General features: G+C 37.1%; 1 protein-coding gene across 1 annotated transcript; it reads right to left on the reverse strand.

Annotated features, from left to right (window-relative positions):
- Nucleotides 1–240: 240 nt before the first annotated feature.
- LOC145785829 (uncharacterized) lies at nt 241–12,578 on the reverse strand. Its single transcript, XM_082597538.1, has 9 exons — nt 12,358–12,578; nt 11,412–11,541; nt 10,883–10,989; nt 9,804–10,059; nt 7,250–7,442; nt 3,473–3,685; nt 1,328–1,503; nt 951–1,054; nt 241–524 (listed from the first exon to the last, which is right to left on the reverse strand). The coding sequence occupies exons 1-8, from the start codon at nt 12,561–12,563 to the stop codon at nt 968–970; spliced, it is 1,368 nt and encodes a 455-aa protein (XP_082453664.1). The 5' UTR covers nt 12,564–12,578; the 3' UTR covers nt 241–524; nt 951–967.
- Between the last annotated feature and the right edge of the window lie 7,531 nt (nt 12,579–20,109).

The raw sequence follows: 20,109 nt of genomic DNA on the forward strand, positions 1-20,109 counted from the left end.
ATTTTAATATTTGAAATAAAGAGTTTGTAAATATAGTTATTTAATGCAGCCAAATAGCTATGAAGTGTCATTTAACATGTAATATAATGTCATTAAAACCTTGTAATATTATCCGAAACCCATTTTTTGGGGAATAATGAATTATTGGGTGTTCGATTTCTCCCCTAAACCGCCTTAGATAAGTCTCTTGTTAAATAGACAAAAGACCACAGTACCACCATGAAACACAATCAAATTATTTTGTATTTGCTTGAAATGAGAGACGTTGGATAACAGCAGGAATCTTGATGTTTGTGGGCATGAATGTGCGGAGGTGGTAGCTTGGCCCCATTTGTAAATATTTTTTGTTCGAATTGCGGAATACATCCAAGGAATGGGCCCATCGAATCATATTTACCTACACTTGACCCAGTTAAACTATGGCTTCTGTGCTTAGGTAAATACTTCAAGTGGATTTATTGAATAATAAAGCAAGACAACAGTTCATAGACAGCATGAGACCGACGTTGTTCCACATCTTTGACCTAAACACAAGAAATTAAAGTCAATAGGTTGAAATGAAACAGCTTCCTTGTAACTCTATAACCCTTGATATCAAAAGCAGTTTAACTATTTGATTTTGAAGGTGGTTGTTCTTTTCAGCAAAGTTCAAACTCTTTGCCCTTGGCATCGCAACGTTAATTCAACGTTAACCTACGTTTGCTTCGTTAAAATAGACGCAAATCTCAATTGGAATAGTGCCATGATATTCCACTGGGAAAATAACACAATTAACTATCGGTTGAGCGGAGCTTTAGAAGTGAAATTTCATGGTTAAAAAGCTCGTCAATAAAAAGTAACGAAAAGAGGTTTTTATCTGTGGGCGGACACAGCTGGATTAAAAATTAACAAATCTATTTTTACATATAATTAAATGACCTAAGTTACATTGGTCGAAGAAACGCGTTTACCTGCATTGAAATAGGCTTCAAAGTACATTTCGAACTAACTGATCATTTTTGGGAATTCGCTTCACGATTTTCTTTCTTGGTTCAGCTTCATGTTGGGTTCGAAACTGCAACATCGTCAGTAGCAAAAATGAAGCAACGAAATCTTCCGGTTACCGGCACGCACATGAATCGGTATTATCAAAACATGAACAGGGACCCAGACAGTAAAATTGGTCATTTTTGCATTGATTCAACGTCTGCAAATTGTAGATTCAACATCTGCCGATGTTGAATCATTGTAAAAATGACGGTTTTGTGTAGAAACCAAATATTCCGGCTTATTTTGTTATCGAACAACCTTAGTTTGACATTAATATCATGGCGACCTTGATTTGTACCTTGCGGTGTAGCTTGGCGAAGGGCAGGAGAAAGAAGGGTCGAAATACGTCATCGATTATGAGATATACAATGACATAAGCGAGTCCTTGAAGGGGAAGTAATAATTCCATCACCAACACACCGATGCAACTGGATCGTGGTTTTTCGTACACCATTATGTCATCAACCACTTTACCTGCAAAAGTATTTTTGGTACTGAGCTTTAAATAACTTGCCTTAATACTTCGTTACATCGTTTCAGCGATTGGTAAAAAAAGGTAGCATAAAAGGACAGAGCATAAAAGGACAAAAGAAATTTTGTCACCGCACCAGTAAAGTTAAAACAAAAACATCAAAAAGAGAGATAAGTTTTAAAATGAACTTTCGTCAATATTTATGGCAGCAAATCAGCCATTTTTAATATTGTTTCAACGTCTGCAGACGTTAAATCAATGTAAAAAACGGTTGATTTGTTGTCAGAAACCACATATGACATTGCGAAACATGAGCTCAAAAGATGATTCTTAGTTAATTTGTTGCCTGCCCACGAGCAAGACATTAGCCAAGCTAGCGTCTAAATTATTCATAGGCACTAGGCTTTTTGCATCATTGGCACTTTTTCGTGTTTAAATCTGATGAATTTTTACAAACATTTCAATCTGGGTGCAAAGAGTTTATTGCAAGTAGTGAAGTGCATTATCTCATGCTTGGTAATAAGTTTTGCTTGCATTGCATAATTTTTATTCAAGTAAATTGATTATATTATTTATTAGTATAAGTGTTGTCGATGACCGTCCATGCTGCTGTATACAAAGTGTATATTGTTACGTGGGCTAATAACTACAAGTGTATAACTTGAGTTGCATTTGAATCGAGAATACAGTAAAACAACACAAAGACTATCATAAAACCACCTACAACTAGCTTGTAGTGCATTTCGGAGGACAAGGAATGTGACATGCACGGCGTGTAGTATTGACAAGTGTGTCACGTTCGACAATGGGAAATAATTATATCAAAATTATTCGATTTCTGAACATGTTTTTTTTTTCACTGAAGGAAGTTAATTATATCTTGCGACAAGGTTTTGTTCGGCTGAAAATGAAACCAAACTTGAAATAAAAGTCATCAGAATTGGTTTGATATAACAAGAGAATAAAAATTCAATATTGACATGAATGAATGGATGAGAAAAAAAACTTTTGAAAGGCAATATAAAATTTCGTTATTAGTCTATGATTTCGATGACGTCGACGACCAACTGAATAAACTACTTGAGTTTTATTATCTACTCTACAGTGTCAGTGCATAATATCAAACTGAAATCTCGAAAAACCCACTTTTGCAGAATATTGACGTCAAAAATGAAATAATCTCATCAAAAAGGAAAGATAATGTTTTGATAATACAAGATTTAAGTTGAACTGAGCCACTATGTCTCAGTTCAACTTAAATCTCGCAGCTGGACTTGGGTGGAAATGCAATATCTTATCCCGACCAGCGAAATCGGTCCTTTCCGCATTGATTCAACGTCTGCACACGTCAAAAGCATCGATTTTGCTACTTGATCACTGATTGCTGGTTTTCGTCACTGTCTGAATATTTCATGCTGGTAAAAAGGTCTGCTCAATATGGAAAGCTAATGAAAGAATACGTTGCTTGTTGGCAATCGAGTGTTGCATGAATTGACAGCGATAGACACGTGTTTCGCCCATAACGTTGCGCTCATCAGTATCGCACCACTAATTCATGCCACATAGTTCTCAACCATTACTTTTTTTAATCAATTGAATCCTTACTTTTGTGGAAAGAAAACAACTAAACTATCTGTGGCCAAGGATATGCTCAGTTGAGAAGGAACGATCTTCTTGGATCATTGTTAGGCTACATTAATTCAATGTCGAACAGTTGCAGAGTCTAAATATCTGCAGACTTTAAATCAATGTAATGGCAACGCATTTGTTCCCGGCCGTCTCTTGCAAAAACATGAACGTAAAATTTGGTAACGTTGATGCATACAAAAAGGTCCGCAAAAATTTAACACAAGAACATCGAAAAAACAGTGTACAAAAGAAACAAAATAGGTTGTGATGAGACAGGAAAATATTAAGCGCAAAGACGCTAAAAAAAATTATTTTAAAAGTGATAAAATTTAAGTTACCTACCTGAAAAGGTGCTTTGAGGGGGGTCAACTAGGACAAGAACGACAAAAGGAATGACCAAAAGCAAAGTGAAAGCAAGGACACAAATTGTTGCAGAATATAAAGACCAGATGTCGCGAATGCGCCGCAGCAGACTGGGACGGTAATGAACCGGTGTGAAGATAGTCACTTCTTGAACGCAATCTGTTGGACGACGCTCTGCGTTGGGACGCAAACCTGACGATAAAGAACGTCACTGAAATGTGTTTAGTGATTCATCGTTTTCAGGTCATGTAATTTTTGTCCGCACGGTCAATTGTGACATTAGGCTAAGTTTCGTGTTGAGGCACAGTCTCACAAAGAAAGTAACGTTCTTTCTCTGTCCTCTGCCAATCCATGCTAATGAACAGAATACGGACCGTGTTGACCTCTCAGTGTGGTCCAAAAAACAATGACACTCTGGAGTAGTATACAGACAGACCATTGGCCAAGAGGTTTAAACAACCACAAGATAGTCCCACATTTGCGACAAACGTGAAACAGACGTAGTTTTGAGCAACCATCATGTACATGTCATTCTTCTAAGTGGCTGAGATTGGAAACGTACTCTCTTAGTGGATAAGTTCATTTCATTTTGAATTTTGCGAACACTTGCACGGAACAGTAAGCTACGACATCCAATTGATCGCACAATGTAAGCTAGTTTCGAAAAAATTGACTGTAACAAATTACTTATCCTATGTCAGATTCAAATAGTCCGAACCTATGAGCTTAACCAGCTAAATGTAAACAAAGAAGCTGCACAACATTTGTTGAAAGAAAAACCACAAAATTAAACAATACTCCTCTACTGATCAGTGGCGCCGCCAGACCTTCAACATTGGGGGGGCAAAATATTGACAGTGCAAGACAGTAGCATAATCAAAAATTTTGAAGGGGGGGTGTTGACAGCCGGCGGGCGAAGCCCGATGGCGTGTTTGCCGAAGGCGACACTTAGCGGCGGGGGGTCTGGGGGGCCTCTCCCAGAAAATTTTGAAAAATTACTTTCAGTTTGGTGCATTCTGAGAGCATTTTCAACAAAATTGTGGGTATGAATATTTCTGTAAAATGGTGCTGTCCGGTGGCATAGCAAAATGATAAGATCATGTTTTCTTCGGCATTTTTCGGAAATAAAGCTAAGATCTATGTTTTCTTGTTGCTAATTCCAGACTAAGATATTTGAATGTTTGGTATTGGCAAAACTCGCTCTTTTAATGCAGTTTTGTTTAAAATTAGGCAAACTTTGTTTTAGAGACATAGGTTGATTGCTTTTTTTGCGAGATTATTACAGTTTTATTATTTATCAATTTTCTCCTTGGTTGATTCAAAAAACGATCTTATTCCGGTAAGTCACTAACTTTTATGCTCTGAAGTCAACCCAAAGTTTAGAAAATGTAACGTCATAGAGGTCATACATCTTGATGAGTGTCAAACAAAAAGCTTTGAGACAATGAAGTTACTTTAGGCTATATCTGATATATTCAAGTTTTGTATAACGAATAGCCGTTTAGATGTTAATTTATATCGAACAAGCGATCTCAGCAGTTGCAGATGGCTTGTATCCTTGCACAGTTTGACGAGAAATTACATTATAGGCTAAAAGTTTTCTTGTAAACAATGTATTAACATCCGTAAATTCAATTTGAAAGGTTGAAACCCCCGAACCCCCCTTGGCTACGCCACTGGTGCAAGACATGCAAGACAGTGGTATATTATTTAATTTCTCTTGTTTTCTACCAGGGCTGAAAAAAATGTTTGGCTTCCCGGGAATCTGTTTTTTAGAGAAAAAATTTCCCGCGGCTTACAATCACGATAATGAGAACCTTATATTTTACTGATCTCCGGAGCTGACGTAAATCTTAAAAGTCATGTCGACATATTCTTGATGCCCCCCTTATCGAAAATTGTTCTTTGTATTACCGCTTTGAAGGAGGATTACGACTATGAACAAAAGAATAAATTTTAAACTTCATTTTGAATTGAAAAGACATGACGTAATGTCTTCCGACCTTAGTTATATATTTTTTCATTACGTAACGTCTTGTAGGAATAAATTGAAAATCAGTATGATCACTCAAAATGAAAGCAATGGGACTACGAATCCTCACTAAACCAATCAATCAATGGTCTTGTTGCACTGAAGATGACAACTTTATATTTTACTGATCTCCGGAGCTGACGTAAACCTTAAGGCATAGATCTGTTGACTCAATGCGAACCCTTTGTAGGTTGGGGGGGGGGGGGGGCTGTCAATTCAACTTTTTTGTATCAACAATTGTATCTCTAAAACCACTGAGGCTGCGACTACGAGATTTCTTGACTTTTCCTAACTTTTATTCACCTCTATTGAGCTGAAATTTTGAGCGAATAAAGGTTATAAATTGAAAGATATAAGGCATTTCTCAGCACATCCTCTGAAATATTTCATATTCTATTGTGAAACATTTTCCCATCAGCTGGATGAAAGTAGCCTAATTAATTTGGCCCATGTCTCGTTAATCCTAACTGTTTCACAGCGTAAAGGGCATTGGCTGTGTGTAAAATAATGTAAAAAAAATTAATCACAACATTACTATGCACGTTCTTCACTACTCTACCAAAAAATAATGTGTAAACTCACGCTACAAATTACACTCATAAGTGACCTCAACATTTCAACGTAGGCTATATGAGCAGTTCTAAAATTCACATAGTTTTAATTTTCGGATATGCTCAGCGTGAATAATTTTACAAAGTGAATCCCAAATTTTGAAACCGTGCCAAAATAACAGAGATATCACTCCTAAAGCATAAGAAGAATTGACAGCCCCCCCCCCCCCAAACTGAGCAAGACTCCAGGAGCCCAGCCTTCTAAGAGTTAAAAGTCATGTCGACTTATTCTTGATGCCCCCCTTATCGAAAATTGTTCTTTGTAGTACCGCTTTGAAGGTGGATTACGACTATGAACAAAAGAATAAATTTTAAACTTCATATTTGTATTGAAAATACATAACGTAATGTCTTCCAACCTTATCACATTTTTTTCATTATGTAATATTTACCACCACCAAACCACTTTTGACGATCGAATTTGTTAATTTATTATTCTGTAAAATGTTTAGATGATGTCACGCCATTACGCCGATTTGAGATATAATTTCATTTATGACGTCGTATGGATGAAAAACTTTTACAAGTTTTATACTCTGCTGAGATTAAAGAAGAAACATAAATGATAAATATTGGAGAAAATGAGTCTCCTTTACAACTTAAGAATCGAACAACTCAAAACTGCTGAAACAAAACGTTTTGTTTATGTGAAAGAATCACCGCAAGCAACCAATGCTAAAATGCGCGCGGAAGAAGTCATGGGAGTGTGAGGTATCAAAAATTTAACAGGTTGTTATTTTTTTACATCAATGTGACGTTAGTTAAAACTTTAAAAAGTCTATATCTTTGCTTCTGTAGAAAATCTTTTTATCTACTGTACAATTTAGTCATCAAGGTTTTCCATACTTTTTTTTAAAGAGAGAGCTTTTACCTTCCCCCCCCTTGCAACTTGAGTTGACTTACTTGAGGTTGGGATCCAAATATTAAAAAAATAATATTAATATGTATTAATAAAAAAATAAAATAAAAAAAGATGATGCCCAAAACATTGGGGGGGGCAGCTGCCCCGCCTGCCCCCCCCCTGCCGGCGCCACTGCTACTGATCTATTTGCAAATGCTGTAGCCTAGTGCAAATCTGTTAGTTTAGCCGAGTTTTTGACAAAAGTTGCTTACCAAACCCTCCGCCTCCAGACATTAGAAATTCATTCGCCTCTGCTTCAGAATTATCGCCGTGTGGTTCAAACGTCTGATTGACAGTTCGTCTCCCACTGACGTGGCAAACCGAATTGTTTCGGCTGCGTAATGGTTCTGGGGCTTCCCCACCGTTTAATAACTGCGCCTTCCGCACTTTGGCTCTGTTGATGTTCTGCAAGCAAATACAAATCCGTGGAAGATCAATATTTCATTACAGCGATGGCGTCCATACGGTAAAATTAGTCGGTAGTGCAAACAGATTGATGGGCACTCCTAATCACTAGCCTGCCATAATCAACACATTAATAACTCATTTGTATAACAGTGAACAAGTGAAACTTTGTTATAAAGTCGAGACTTAGAGTAATTTTATGCCTGTTTTCCAGCAAAAAGGTATATAGGCCTACCCGATTATATTCATTAGATGCAACACGGTGTTATCTTTTTCACGTGCTTCAATGATCTTGTATGACCTACTGACTACTGTTTCGAAACAAGACGTTAATCGAAACAGCATTTTGTGCGATAACTGGCGCCATAATTGCGTTTGTTTGTTATCAATTTTCTTCATAAAAAGTTGTTTCGCTAAATTGTTAAGTAAAAATTATTTTCGATAAGTTGTCGTTTGATAGAGTGTCGCATCATAATGCTCTGGCTCGAGGTAAAATGCAACATATGCCCGAGAGCAAAGTGAAAAAAATTGTTAGAGAAACTCTCAATAAAATTTTTATTGCCTGTACTAAAATGTGTAGGCCCAGTTATTTAGCAGCATTTATTGTTTTGTAACAATGTTGGTTCGTATAAACAGGAAATGCAAACAACAATACAGTACAAATATTTAAAAATACTCAGAAAAGGACACTTCTTTGGCTCGGGTTGCATAACATTGGCTTAGACTTGATAGCATGTCTAGATTATTCTTTGTAAATTAATCCATCAACAAGCCGAAAGCCGAATGTCAAAAAAATTAGCTCGTATCTCGTTACCCTGTTTAGTTAGAGGCTCACTTCGACCAATACCTTAGCCATGTACTCAAAAACAGTATCAGTAAAACTATCTTTAATTTCAATTTTAACGAACGATTTACTATCTCTGTTTGTAAAAACACTTCTTAATAAACCTAACTGTATCATATTACAGATAACCGTCAGTTTATGTAACAATACTGAACCTAAACTAACTACAGGAAGTTAATTGTTACTTGGATGCTTGGTCATGACCAGGGGCGCCGGAACGGTTTTTGATTGGGGGGGCAAGATTACGAAAAAAGGGCACTTTTTTTTACTAAAAGGCAAATTTTTTTTCAAGTTTTAAGATAAGATATAGCGATAATGCTAATCTATCAGCTCACTATGTATTGAGTAATGATAGCCTACAAGTGTCCAGTATACAAAGAAGGGCATCATGCTATGTTATAATGATGTAACCTACTGTCAAGCCTTAAAGCAGCCGGTGGCCATGGCCGCTAAGTAGTGCTTGAATGACCACCGGTGCTACCTCCACAATCGGCCAAGTTTGGCCGCCGGTCTCTTCTAGCCAAATATTTAATTTCGCAATAGAATGATCGTGGATAAACTGTCGAAAATATGTAATATCAAAGAGTGACGCAAAATTAGGTCAGCGCGTCATAATCGCCACTGTTGCGTTGTGCGGGGATATTTGTTATTGATGGAATCTATCCATCTGCGATCACCAGCGCTGTAAGTCTTGTTTGTAATTCTCGACGTTTATTTTAACAAAGTCTTAATCCGAAGTGCTAAATTACATCGGCTGGCAATATTGTCGTTTTTATGTCGATTCGATGTTGTCGGACATTGAATCGTTGTTAAAAAGGAGAACTAGGTTAGTTGACATCCAAGGGGAAAACATTTTTTGATCATATTTTGCAAAAATTATGCTTTATTTAGTAATGTCCTTCACATCATTGAAATACTTATTTTATTACCTTGTCGTCATTGTCAACACAATCATGTCGAGCGTTGTTTTTCGTTGCTAAAAAGAATTCTAGGGGAGTGGCGAACTTCGTTAAAATCAGCCACATTGGAGACACTCGTGCGAGTGTCGTTAGATGGTCCCTCAGTACTAGATTACAATCCCGATAAAGCAGTTATTGCGTGGTGCAACGATTCTATTGTAGGACGTCGCCCAGGCCCAGACTTCAACAACGCTAAGTGATCATTTTAGCATTGTTGCAAGTTTAATTCTATTTACTTGTGCTATCGTTATTTTTATTTTGTATTTTGGCCTCCAAGCCCACAGGTTTGGCCGCCGAGAAGGAGCTCCCGAAAAAAAGGCCTGTACTGTGTTGCAAAATTTTCTGCCGTAAATATTGTTTTGAGACAAAAATGAAAGATTATTATTAGGTTAAAAGCGAATAGCAGAAATTGTTATATTGTAAAATGTGCAGTTGCTTACATGACTTTAAAAGGGCACCATTGCCCCCCCTGCCCCTCCATCTGCAGAAAAATTGAGGGCAGGGGGAGCATCCGCCCCCCCTGCCCCCCCGCTTCCGGCGCCCCTGGTCATGACTTACGATAGCAAGAGCGATGCATAGCAGTCCAACGGTGAGAAAATACAACAAAACCATTCCCCCTCCAAGTAGCAACTTCTGCAAACCAGGAAGCCGGTAAAGAGGAAACAGAGTCCCGGAGAAGAGCAAGACTTTATTTCGCTCAGCGGTTTCTAGCGCTTGTGAAGCAACGCTAAGCCCGATGACCAAGCAAAACGCCCAACCGGATGCAACTAATATGCACGCAACTTTGGAAGGAAGAAGTTCTCCACTATGATAACTGAAACACACAATTTTAGTAGATTGGTTCACTGATTGAAGTAAATTATTTTTGAAGTAAAAAATTTTAGAAGTTATTTTCCCAATTTTTGAGAACTTTAGCTTTTGTAAGCACAACTGTCCATTTAAATTTCAAAGCAGATTTTAGAAAACAAGTTAATCCTATAACGGTAAACAAACTGATCGCTTTACTTCTTTAAACTTTACAGCATCATTCATTTTATTTAGTTTTGTATCAAACTGCTTTCAGCTTTTATGGCAAAACAGCGTTTATAACTTTTATGTCGATTCTGCATGGTTGAACAGAAACATGCAAAATGCATATCCCACTTCGCTGATTTCGCCAGTGTTATTCTTGCGATTTCGTGTCTTGGACCAATTACTTAGAAATAAGAAATGGTTATTTATTTAAACAGCAATTTGATTCGACTGGCATGTCCGTAAACATTTCTAAATTTAGCCTTTTGTCACAACCTGCCACTAAAACGTAGCGTATGACAGCAAGCAGGTATACGTACTGTGATACGGCCACACGATGACTTTGCAGGGAATTGCTGAAAATGATAGCCTATTAAAATGATAGCTTATTGTAAGCAATCAAGATGTAACTTGTGCATATGAGCTAATTATCACAAGGTATTATCAGTCATAATCCGCATTTATTCCAACGTTTCCACAAATCGCTCACTACTAACTTCTTCCAAGAGCTAGATCAGGCAACAGTTATCTGAATACAGTATGGCAAAGTAGTGGCAAAGAAGTGAACTATACTGCCAACAACTTAACAAACGAAATAGGAATCAGAAAGACCATTGCATACCTACCGAAAGGGCCTGGATATAACTTGGTGACGGTCGAAACTGATCAAAAGGAAATGGACAAATGATGAAGCAATGCATGTGAGAAAAATCACATTGAAAAGGAATTGGGTCTGGTGAAAATAAAATGCATAAATCAGATAAGTCGAAGTCATAAGCAAAGATAAAATACCGAACCTGCAAAGCCATAAATCAATGTAATCAACGCCCAACTTAATCAAAGACTAATACGTTATGTTACATAGAAAGAGTAAAAGGCATCTGTAAAGTGTAATCCAAAAACGATTTCGAATGACTCTCATCTATCGCATGAGAAACGCCGAACGAGTCAATGCTTTCGTAAATCTGATTGATTAACTCTTAATTAAAGCTGATATTGCAAGTAAAGTCATCAAAGAATGAACATTACACAAGGTAAGGGCCATTTTCGCTGTTGCAGATATTACACAGGTTACACAGCCTGGACGACAAAGTATGTTCTTTTTATAGTGATTCAACGTCTGCAGGAAGACTGTACAAAATATGATATTCTTACCAAATTAAAGTAATTTTTTGTTTCTATTACGCCAACACCTCGCATCTCCATGGTGTCAATATCCATGGTTTGCACAGCGCACACTGTCATGGCCAGGCAAAAAATGAGGTCTTTGACGGCCATGGAAGCTCTGAAAGTAATGGAAGGTCTGAATCATCGGCTCACGGAAGCTCTGAATTTTATGATTAGAACGACACAGAAGCACACCCAATATAAGGCCAATAAGACAATTGATGTTTTCATTAAAAGCTTAAATTTAATTAGAAATTGGAGCTGTTTCCGCAGGCGGGTTTTAATGCAGATTAAGACGTCAGATAACTTTCTACAAAAAAGAAAAAAGCTGGTAGGCTACATACACCAAAACATCAAGTGTGTAGCTTAATCTATAGAGGTGATTGAACAATGAACAAGGTTTATTGTTTGACTCCATTTATTGATTTACTATACCATAAAACACATGCATCACATAACACTGGTTTTACAAAGATTTGACAGCAAATCGTTATATGTGCAGCGTATAAAGCAATAAACGTCACACACATATACGATTTGTATTGTCACAAGCAAATTTTTAAAGATAATGGAGTGGTAGCGTTATGTAATGGAATCATGAACTGAAGACTACGAAACTATTAGTGGCTGGATTATTATATACATAAAGTTACAGCATAAGAAAACAATGTGATAATTTGTGATTTTCAGCAACTTGCTTTACAAAAAAAAAAATTAAATTAACAAGTGGTTGTGGAAACAAAGTTGAATAAGTAAAGCTGCGCTATGTTGCTACTTCAAACTGACAGCAAAACGGTGGGCCCTGTCACTGCTTGACAGCAAAACGGTAGGCCCTTGACAGCAAAGCGGTCACTGTCAAATTTCTAAAAAAAGACCCAAGTATTATGCTTCAGTAACTTGATACTATGTTATCGATCAAAGGTAAGCTACTTACTTAAATATCCAAGTTGGTTGTCTTAGCTTGGCGTTGATAAATGTTACAGTCGCACACCAAGTGCTGCAGATTATACTCAGAGAAACGCTTAGCCAAAGCACAAGCGAAATAACAGTTTTCAAGACTTCTTTGTTTCCAATGCTCAATTGCTGCCAACAACTTGTGTAGCTAACTGACGTGGCGGTAGGCAATGACGAAAAATTCATGTCAGTACTTTTTGAAACTAGCAGCTGTTCTGAGCAAACACAAAAATGTTAGTTTCTAAGCTAAACGCAACAAAATTTGTAGCAAATCACTGTCTGTGTCACTGAACACGTAGCTTTCATTTAGCATGAGCAACGACAGTCTGCAATTTGAAGCGTTTCCGAGGTTTTCATTCAGCAAAAAAGGTATTTTGATTCGATCCTTGAGTAACTTTATAGTTTCACTCCAGTACCTACAAGTGCGACTGCCTTCTGCATCATTAAATAAAGTGGTCATTGAACCCTGAAGGAAGAGTTTTGGTTGAGCGCCAGCAATATATTTTACATTTATTTAACCTTTGATGATATTGATTTTTTGTAAAGGGTTTTAATAACCTTCAAAAGTTTTAACTCTTTATGAAAAAGGTTGATTTCAAGTTTACTTGACTAAATCTAAAATAAATAAAATAAACTACATCATTAGAAAGAATTTCGACTGCGGCATTAAAGTTGCTTGAATTTCGTTTAAGCCTAAGTGATAACAAACATTTTATTGAAAATAATCAGTTTCCACATTAAACAACGTAATAAATCAGCAAAACGCGCAAGAGCATACGTAAACTACGCTTTGCGAAACACACTTTATCATAACTTATCCAACTGCGCAATGTATTTCTGGCTATAAATAAACTATAGGCTAATATTAATTAGTTTATCTTTTCCTTTCGCAATGGCTTCAAGAAACTTGCTGACAAGGCAGTGCTTTTCTTCACACTAACACTAGACGGCTGGGAAGCTTATACAGTAGGCCAATTGAGCTTAAATAAACCAATCTTTGAAATCATGTTATTCTTAGATCGATTACATAGGTTACACTAAATTCTAATATGTTGCATTTTTGTTGAACATAAGTTTTCGATGAGAATGTTTTGTTGGAGATAGTGATAAATTATAACTATTGAAGCTTGAATAGTTGTCTTGAATTGTCATAATGTTGCGCTAACAAAACAATCTTAACCAAACCCGTATTTAGCTCACCTTTTTTGATCACTTTGAATTCACACAGCCTATACTAATACCATGACCTTTCTAAAACTTACTAGCAAACACGGTGCAAATACATAAGAGACCTTTCAATTAAGAGATCTTTTCGCGTAAGTAACCTACTGTAGTTATGAATGCATTATTCTTTCTTCAATAGATCACTCGCTTTTTTGATGGGGAAATTAAAATTTCTATTTCAGTGCGGAACAGTCGTCCACAGTGAAAAATAATGCTATGACACTTCCCTAATATAGTTCTGTCATCTCCGTCCACCTGTTTACAACAGCTTGAAACGGTGGTTACATTTAACCTCATTAATATTAAAACTAAAGGTTTAAATGACAGGGCATACGCGAACCGACAAGTCCACCAAGCCAAGTCAACCTGTTGCTTTTTATCGGCGCTAAAAAACAATAAAATGAAGCTTGCATAGAACATATGGGCAGAGCCGTGTTAACTGTCCCCCAAACCTTCGGCCGAGAAGGGGCACGGCTGTTTAAAGGCCCACTCATTTTAGTCTGTGTAATGTTTTTTGGGTATTTGAAACAGAAAAAGTTTGCTACAAAAGAACGATATAATCAACCACACTTTATTCACCGAACCAGTGATATTGAGCATGCATAGCTTCAGACGTGGAATAAGTGGAAAACTTTTTTTGTGTGCTACAAAAACCTAACAAAACAATGCAGGCAAATATTCAGAAATGAACACTGCTCACTCAAATAACCTACAGTTGCAATTAAATTAATAAATTTCTCTGTGAATGGAAATGGGCTATAAAGTGAAATGTGCCGTGAATATAGGCCTACTATAGGCTATAGTTGAAGGTGGGGAGAACTCAGGTGAATTCTCGAAGTTCTAACCTGCTGAAAGGCTACACCACACTATAGGCTATACAAATTTTCAAGAAATAAATAATGGAAATCTTTGAGTGATTGTGATTTTTTTTTGAAATGGTAGACTAACTTAAATTTTAAACCTAACTTTCACCCAATTCCTATTTTAATTTGATGAATTTGGTTACGTAGGCTAGGCAACATGTAGCTGCAGTTGTGGTCATAAAACTGTGTATCTTCATAAAAAAAAAGCATTATTGCTCCTATTTACAAACTTTATCCATTTATTTTATAAACTTTAAAAATTTGATCCTTTCCTAATTTTTTTCTACATATTTCAGCGGCTGCAATGTCGGCTTAGGCGATAGCTTATAAAATATTTTTTTTTGTAAAAAATCTGAAAGCAGCCTAGTTTACTCTTTGCTAAAATGATGAATGTGAATTTTTTCCCCACATTGAAAGATTTGCGGCCCTAACGTAGAGCTTCATCATCTTATTTTAAGCGTCATCACTAACTTAAATATAGGGGGCCATTAGTGGAATTCGAGAGGGGGAAAGATAGTGCTCACACGGCAAAACACATAACTTTTAAAACATCGTGTTTTTGCAAAACTAAAAAAAAATAGAAAAGTTTTTTTTTGTAAATAATCTGTAAAAAATTAAACGATGATACATAATTTGTATTTATACAATATAGGCTACAGTAGAACTAGAATACGTTATCCTGTATTAGTTGACTGAACTAAACGCCCTCCAGTTAGATTTAAAACATTTACTCACAATAAGCTATACACCCCTGTACATTCCTAAATTACATCTCATAAAACTAGGTGGTAAGTAGCCTAATCTAATTTTTAACAAGCTACTCAGCAGTCATAATTTTGCTGGTCTCTTTTTATTGTCACGGTTTCACCTTTACTGTTTTTTACAATAATTATTGTAAACCTCTGTTGCTTGAAAATGTATGAAATGATTGAAAATACTGTTGTATAAAAACAAAAGCCATACAGTAAACACTAGTAGAAAATCAGAAAATACTAGTAGAAAAGCATAGTCCACTCACTATTAAACCAGCCAGGCTTTAGCATGCTTGGCCTTTAACTAACCAGACAACTAATTTAAAAGTTTAACTCAGCATTCAAACACTTTTTTGCAGGTTATCTTGCAGTGTCAGTGTATCATTCAATCTCCAAATGTTGCGTCCATAAAATATTAATTTTCAATATTCGCTTTCTGTTTAGCCTCGTATAATTTTCATCACCAGTCTTCAAGGTGTCGTCGTATGCTTCTAATTATTTGTTGTCTTTTTTACAACTGCTCAACCAATTGTAACGCAAAATTGGCATAAAATTTTTTCATCCCTTCTTTTACAAGGTTTCAAAGATAATAAAACTTTAATTAACCATCGTATAGAGCCTTTCCTGGCCTACTCTCATGCTGTTAGTATTATATTTTTAGAATTTTATATGAATCTGTAATGATTACGTTGCTTCTGTTGAAAACAAACTTCTACATCATTATTGTTTTGGTTTGTTGTGTGACAAATTGCTAATATTGCTGCTATAGGTCATATATATTGTTTTATGACAATTGGTTTATGACATATATATTCCTTTATATTGTTTTAATGACATGCGCCCTTGCGGTCCGAACAAGGTTAACGCAACATTTTTGCCCAAAGAATGTTAACATCTGACTACGGTTGTGTTAACCACCCCTATACCTCCAGTTGGGGGCCAAACGCCGTCTAAAGCACCCCCTCATTTTCAGTTTGTTCAACGTTTTTTTATTGCAGAAATCTTTCAACGACGCAGTTCAGTTTCAAAAATATTGAAAATAATAGCGCCTGGTTTTTATTGTTGCTCGATCTAGCTTACAATGGTCAATCATTTTTGCGACAGTAGACTAGAGGTAGAGTCAAGTTGATTTGGTTTGGTTTTGAACCTTTATCCTCGGACTGACAAAGCCTTGATAGCAGGCGCGGATCTAGGAGTTTTTTTGGAGGGGGGCCAGAAAATTTGAAAATGAATTAAAAAGTAAGAAAAAGATAAAACAGGTATGAACAATCAGTGGCGTAGCCAGGATTTTGGGGGGTTTTGCCGGCTGGCGGGCGAAGCCCGACGGCGTGTTCGCCAAAGGCGACACCCAGCGGCGGGGGGGGGGTCTGGGGGGCCTCCCCCAGAAAATTTTGAAAAATTATTTTGAATTTGGTGCATTTTGAGAGCATTTCCAACAAAAATATGGGTATAAATATTCCTGTAAAATGGTGCTGTCCGGTGGCATAGCAAAAGGATAAGATCATGTTTTCTGCGGCATTTTTTCGGTAATAAAGCTAAATCTCTATGTTTTCTTGTTGCTGATTCCTGGCTGAGATGTTTGAATCTTTGGTATTGGCGAAACTCGCTCTTTTAATGCAGTTTCGCTTAAAATTAGGCAAAGGTTTTGGAGACATAGAGACTGAAAGCATCATTTTCAATATCGTGACGTCACACGCGTGCCAAAGGGGGGGGGGTTGTAACCTCCCCCCCCCCCCCCCCCCCTTGGCTATGCCACTGTGAACAATGATACAAGGCATATACGATATGCTATAAAATAGACATTAAAATAGCCATGTTAATCAATAAATTTTGCTGGAATAAAAATTGCTAAGCATGCAAAGTAAACTTGAAATCTGGTTTAAAACCCTGTATGCAGTGTCCATGACCAATTGGATATTTGTATGTTTGCAGACATATAGCCTACGGTAATTGATTAAAATTGTATGATGAAGACTAAAAACTATAAAAAAAATTCAGGTTTCAGATTGTTTCAACTGACGTCATTTGGCTCAGCGTTGGTTTCAGCTGAGCCAGCTCCAACAAATGTTGCTATTAAAATGTATAATAATCGATGGATAATTTCAACCTTCAGAATGACAAAAAATAATTCCCCCCCCCCCCCCCCCCCGGGATAAGTTAAGTCCGCATTGGGACTAATATCAGCTGTTTAGAAGCATATCGAACCATTCAACAATTTCTCACAAAATTAGTAGAATTCCCGGGCCCCTTGGGCCCCCCCCATAAATCCGCGCCTGCTTGGTTATGCCTGGTAGTTTCGCATACTTGTAGAGGCTCTTGACGCAGGGCCGGTTATCGAGATCGACAGAGTGAAGTTTTTTGATTGTTGAAATCTTGTTGTCGGTGAATTATTCCATTAACAAGGTTCCGCTGAATGAAGAGCAGTCCTTAAATGCGTTGCTCAAGCGCACACCCTGAGAGTCGAACCAGCGCCGCATGATCTTGAGCCAAGCGCGTTACCACTGAACTAACGGGGCGATTTATTTTGTTTCAATAGCGCCACATATAAACAAACAAGCAAAGTAAGCTAAATCTTTCTTTTTTTTAAATCATAGTGGTAACGAAAGATCACGAGCGGTCATCTATAGTCAGCCACCACCCCCATAGACCATAACAATAAATCTAACTAACACATTATTCATACTCATATCAGATTATTCTTGAATTAAAGAGGGATGGAGACAGGGCTGGATTTAGCTGATGGGGAGCCCGGGGCACTTTTAGATCGGGGGGCCCCTCAAAAAAAAAATTTTTGCGCCTTCGGCGCGAAAAACCACCTCTACGTCTACAGTAGCATTAATCCAGCACTGCACAAACAACATTTTGCAGAAACTTCAAAGGCTGAAAGAAAAAAAAAAAATAATAACATAAAATCACATTTTTTTCCACGTAGAGGGGCCCTTCAAAAGTCGGGAGGCCCGGGGCACCTGCACCCTCTGCTCCCCCCCCTAAATGCGGGCCTGGATGGAGAGGGAACAACTATTTTGTTTTTACTGTAGCCTAAGCGTATGTGGTGGGCCTATGACCTAGAATCGAACCGAGGCCTAGTTGAAGCACAAATGGAAACACACTTATCGATTAAATTCTCAACTTAGCTGGTAGTTTCTGCAATACGCTACGAGTTGTCTGTGTTGCGATGGCACACTGGCACAGATATTATTAGCAAGTAACTTGCAAACAATGACTTGTTGGAATTCAAAGAAAGTAAAGAGGTGTAGTCTACCAGAAAACATCAAGAGGATTGGCCCATGATACACAGATCCACAGAGGAACATATGAACTGATATGCATAGATCAAAAAGTGAAAAAAAAAATCGATAACCTCTCAAGTAGCCTACATGTAGCCTACCTTTACACAAAGTAAAAATTACATGACTTTTGACTCTTTTTTATTTATTTAAAGAAGGTCTAAAAAGACATTGCTAAATGTTAACTACGGACAGTGGCCAATGTTTCCATCATACAGATTTCTTCAGCGTATAGTGCAATGAAAGTATAGAGTTGTCTTGAAGTTTCTGAGAAGATGATGGTTTCATTCTAAGAGTGATTAATCAGAGTTGATTTAAATTTTAATTTGGACTTTAGCGAAACGTAATTTTGCCGCCAATTAGGGGAAGCTCGGGTTAGTTGAGCCACTGGGTTAGTTGATCCACCCATTTTAATTCTTAAATGTGGTGAGGTAACCACATTTTATCATCACGTGATCTTAAAGTTTCTCATCGCGTGGTCTCCCGTCTGGTTTGAGTTGACGATTGATATTACATGTGGTGCTGAAGTTAAAAAGTTGTGTTTTGACCTTGGAAAGTAGATTTTGAAAATAGAGGTATGTCCAATAATATTTTTTTATACTTAGTTACTGAGACAGTTTCATTTAATTTGTTTGGTAGCTTACCAAACAAGCTACGTTCTGAATAAAAAGCGGCATGGTGTGCCATGAAGTTTTGCTGTAGTTTTAACATTTTCATGGCAATATAGTTAAGGTGTTAGTTGAGCCACTGCCTTCGGTGTTAGTTGAGCCAGTGTATAAAGGGCGTTATAATGCTTACGATACCTCCACACACCTTACATAGATTGCAGCCGTTGGATAAGTCAGTTTACGGTCCAATAAATATCTTTGAACCACATAAAACTCAACAAAAGCTCATAAACGTGGTCAAGCTATAATGAAATGGTGTTATTTGGATGCCGTAGCAATACCTTCATTATTTTATATGCACATTGAGTTACGAGCGACTCTTGGAACAATTGTTAACCTGTTTTCATACATTGATATTATTACTTTAAATATAAACTAAGGCTTGGAAAAGAAACGTGGTTAAACTGGTGTTTTCAAAAATAATAAATGAGGCTCAACTAACCCCAGTCTATGGTTCAACTAACCCTTACCGTGGTGTTAGTTGAGCCATTTGGCTACTAGTTTTTAAACACCTGTGAACCCGGTTGTCGTCGTTCGATAAAGCTTGTACTTCCTACAAGTATTGTTTAATATACGCAGAACGTAGAGCACTGTGAATGAAGAAATAAAAGCAACTCATATAAAAAAAATTGCAAAAATGCAAAAAGTGGCTCAACTAACCCGACCTTCCCCTACTGTATAGAAAGTGTGATTATTTTTTTTGAGCAAAATTGGGCTAAGAAATGATTAGAATTTAATAAAAATAACCTGTAAGACCTGTTCTGTTGCTTAGTCTATTTTGCTAACGGTCAAATACTAAATAGCCTACCTTTCATCTTCAGCAAGCCTAATAGTAATACTTATAAATTTCTAGGCCATGTACGGTACTGTAGTAAGAAAGCAAAAACTGGAACATCTCTCTATAACTGGTAAAATTTTTGGAAAGCGAGCACCTAGCA

Source organism: Aplidium turbinatum, chromosome 16 (assembly GCF_918807975.1).
Source record: "Aplidium turbinatum chromosome 16, kaAplTurb1.1, whole genome shotgun sequence".
NCBI classification, from domain to species: domain Eukaryota; kingdom Metazoa; phylum Chordata; class Ascidiacea; order Aplousobranchia; family Polyclinidae; genus Aplidium; species Aplidium turbinatum.

What these genes read in the sequence shown, in the direction of transcription:
- LOC145785829 (XM_082597538.1), bottom strand. Translation starts at nt 12,563, where the DNA reads ATGAATTTTTCGTCATTGCCTACCGCCACGTCAGTTAGCTACACAAGT. An exon ending in TATGCATCGCTCTTGCTATC is followed by an intron (nt 7,443 to 9,803) that starts GTAAGTCATGAC and finishes ATTTGCTTGCAG; the next exon opens with AACATCAACAGAGCCAAAGT. An exon ending in GTCTGGAGGCGGAGGGTTTG is followed by an intron (nt 3,686 to 7,249) that starts GTAAGCAACTTT and finishes CTTTATCGTCAG; the next exon opens with GTTTGCGTCCCAACGCAGAG.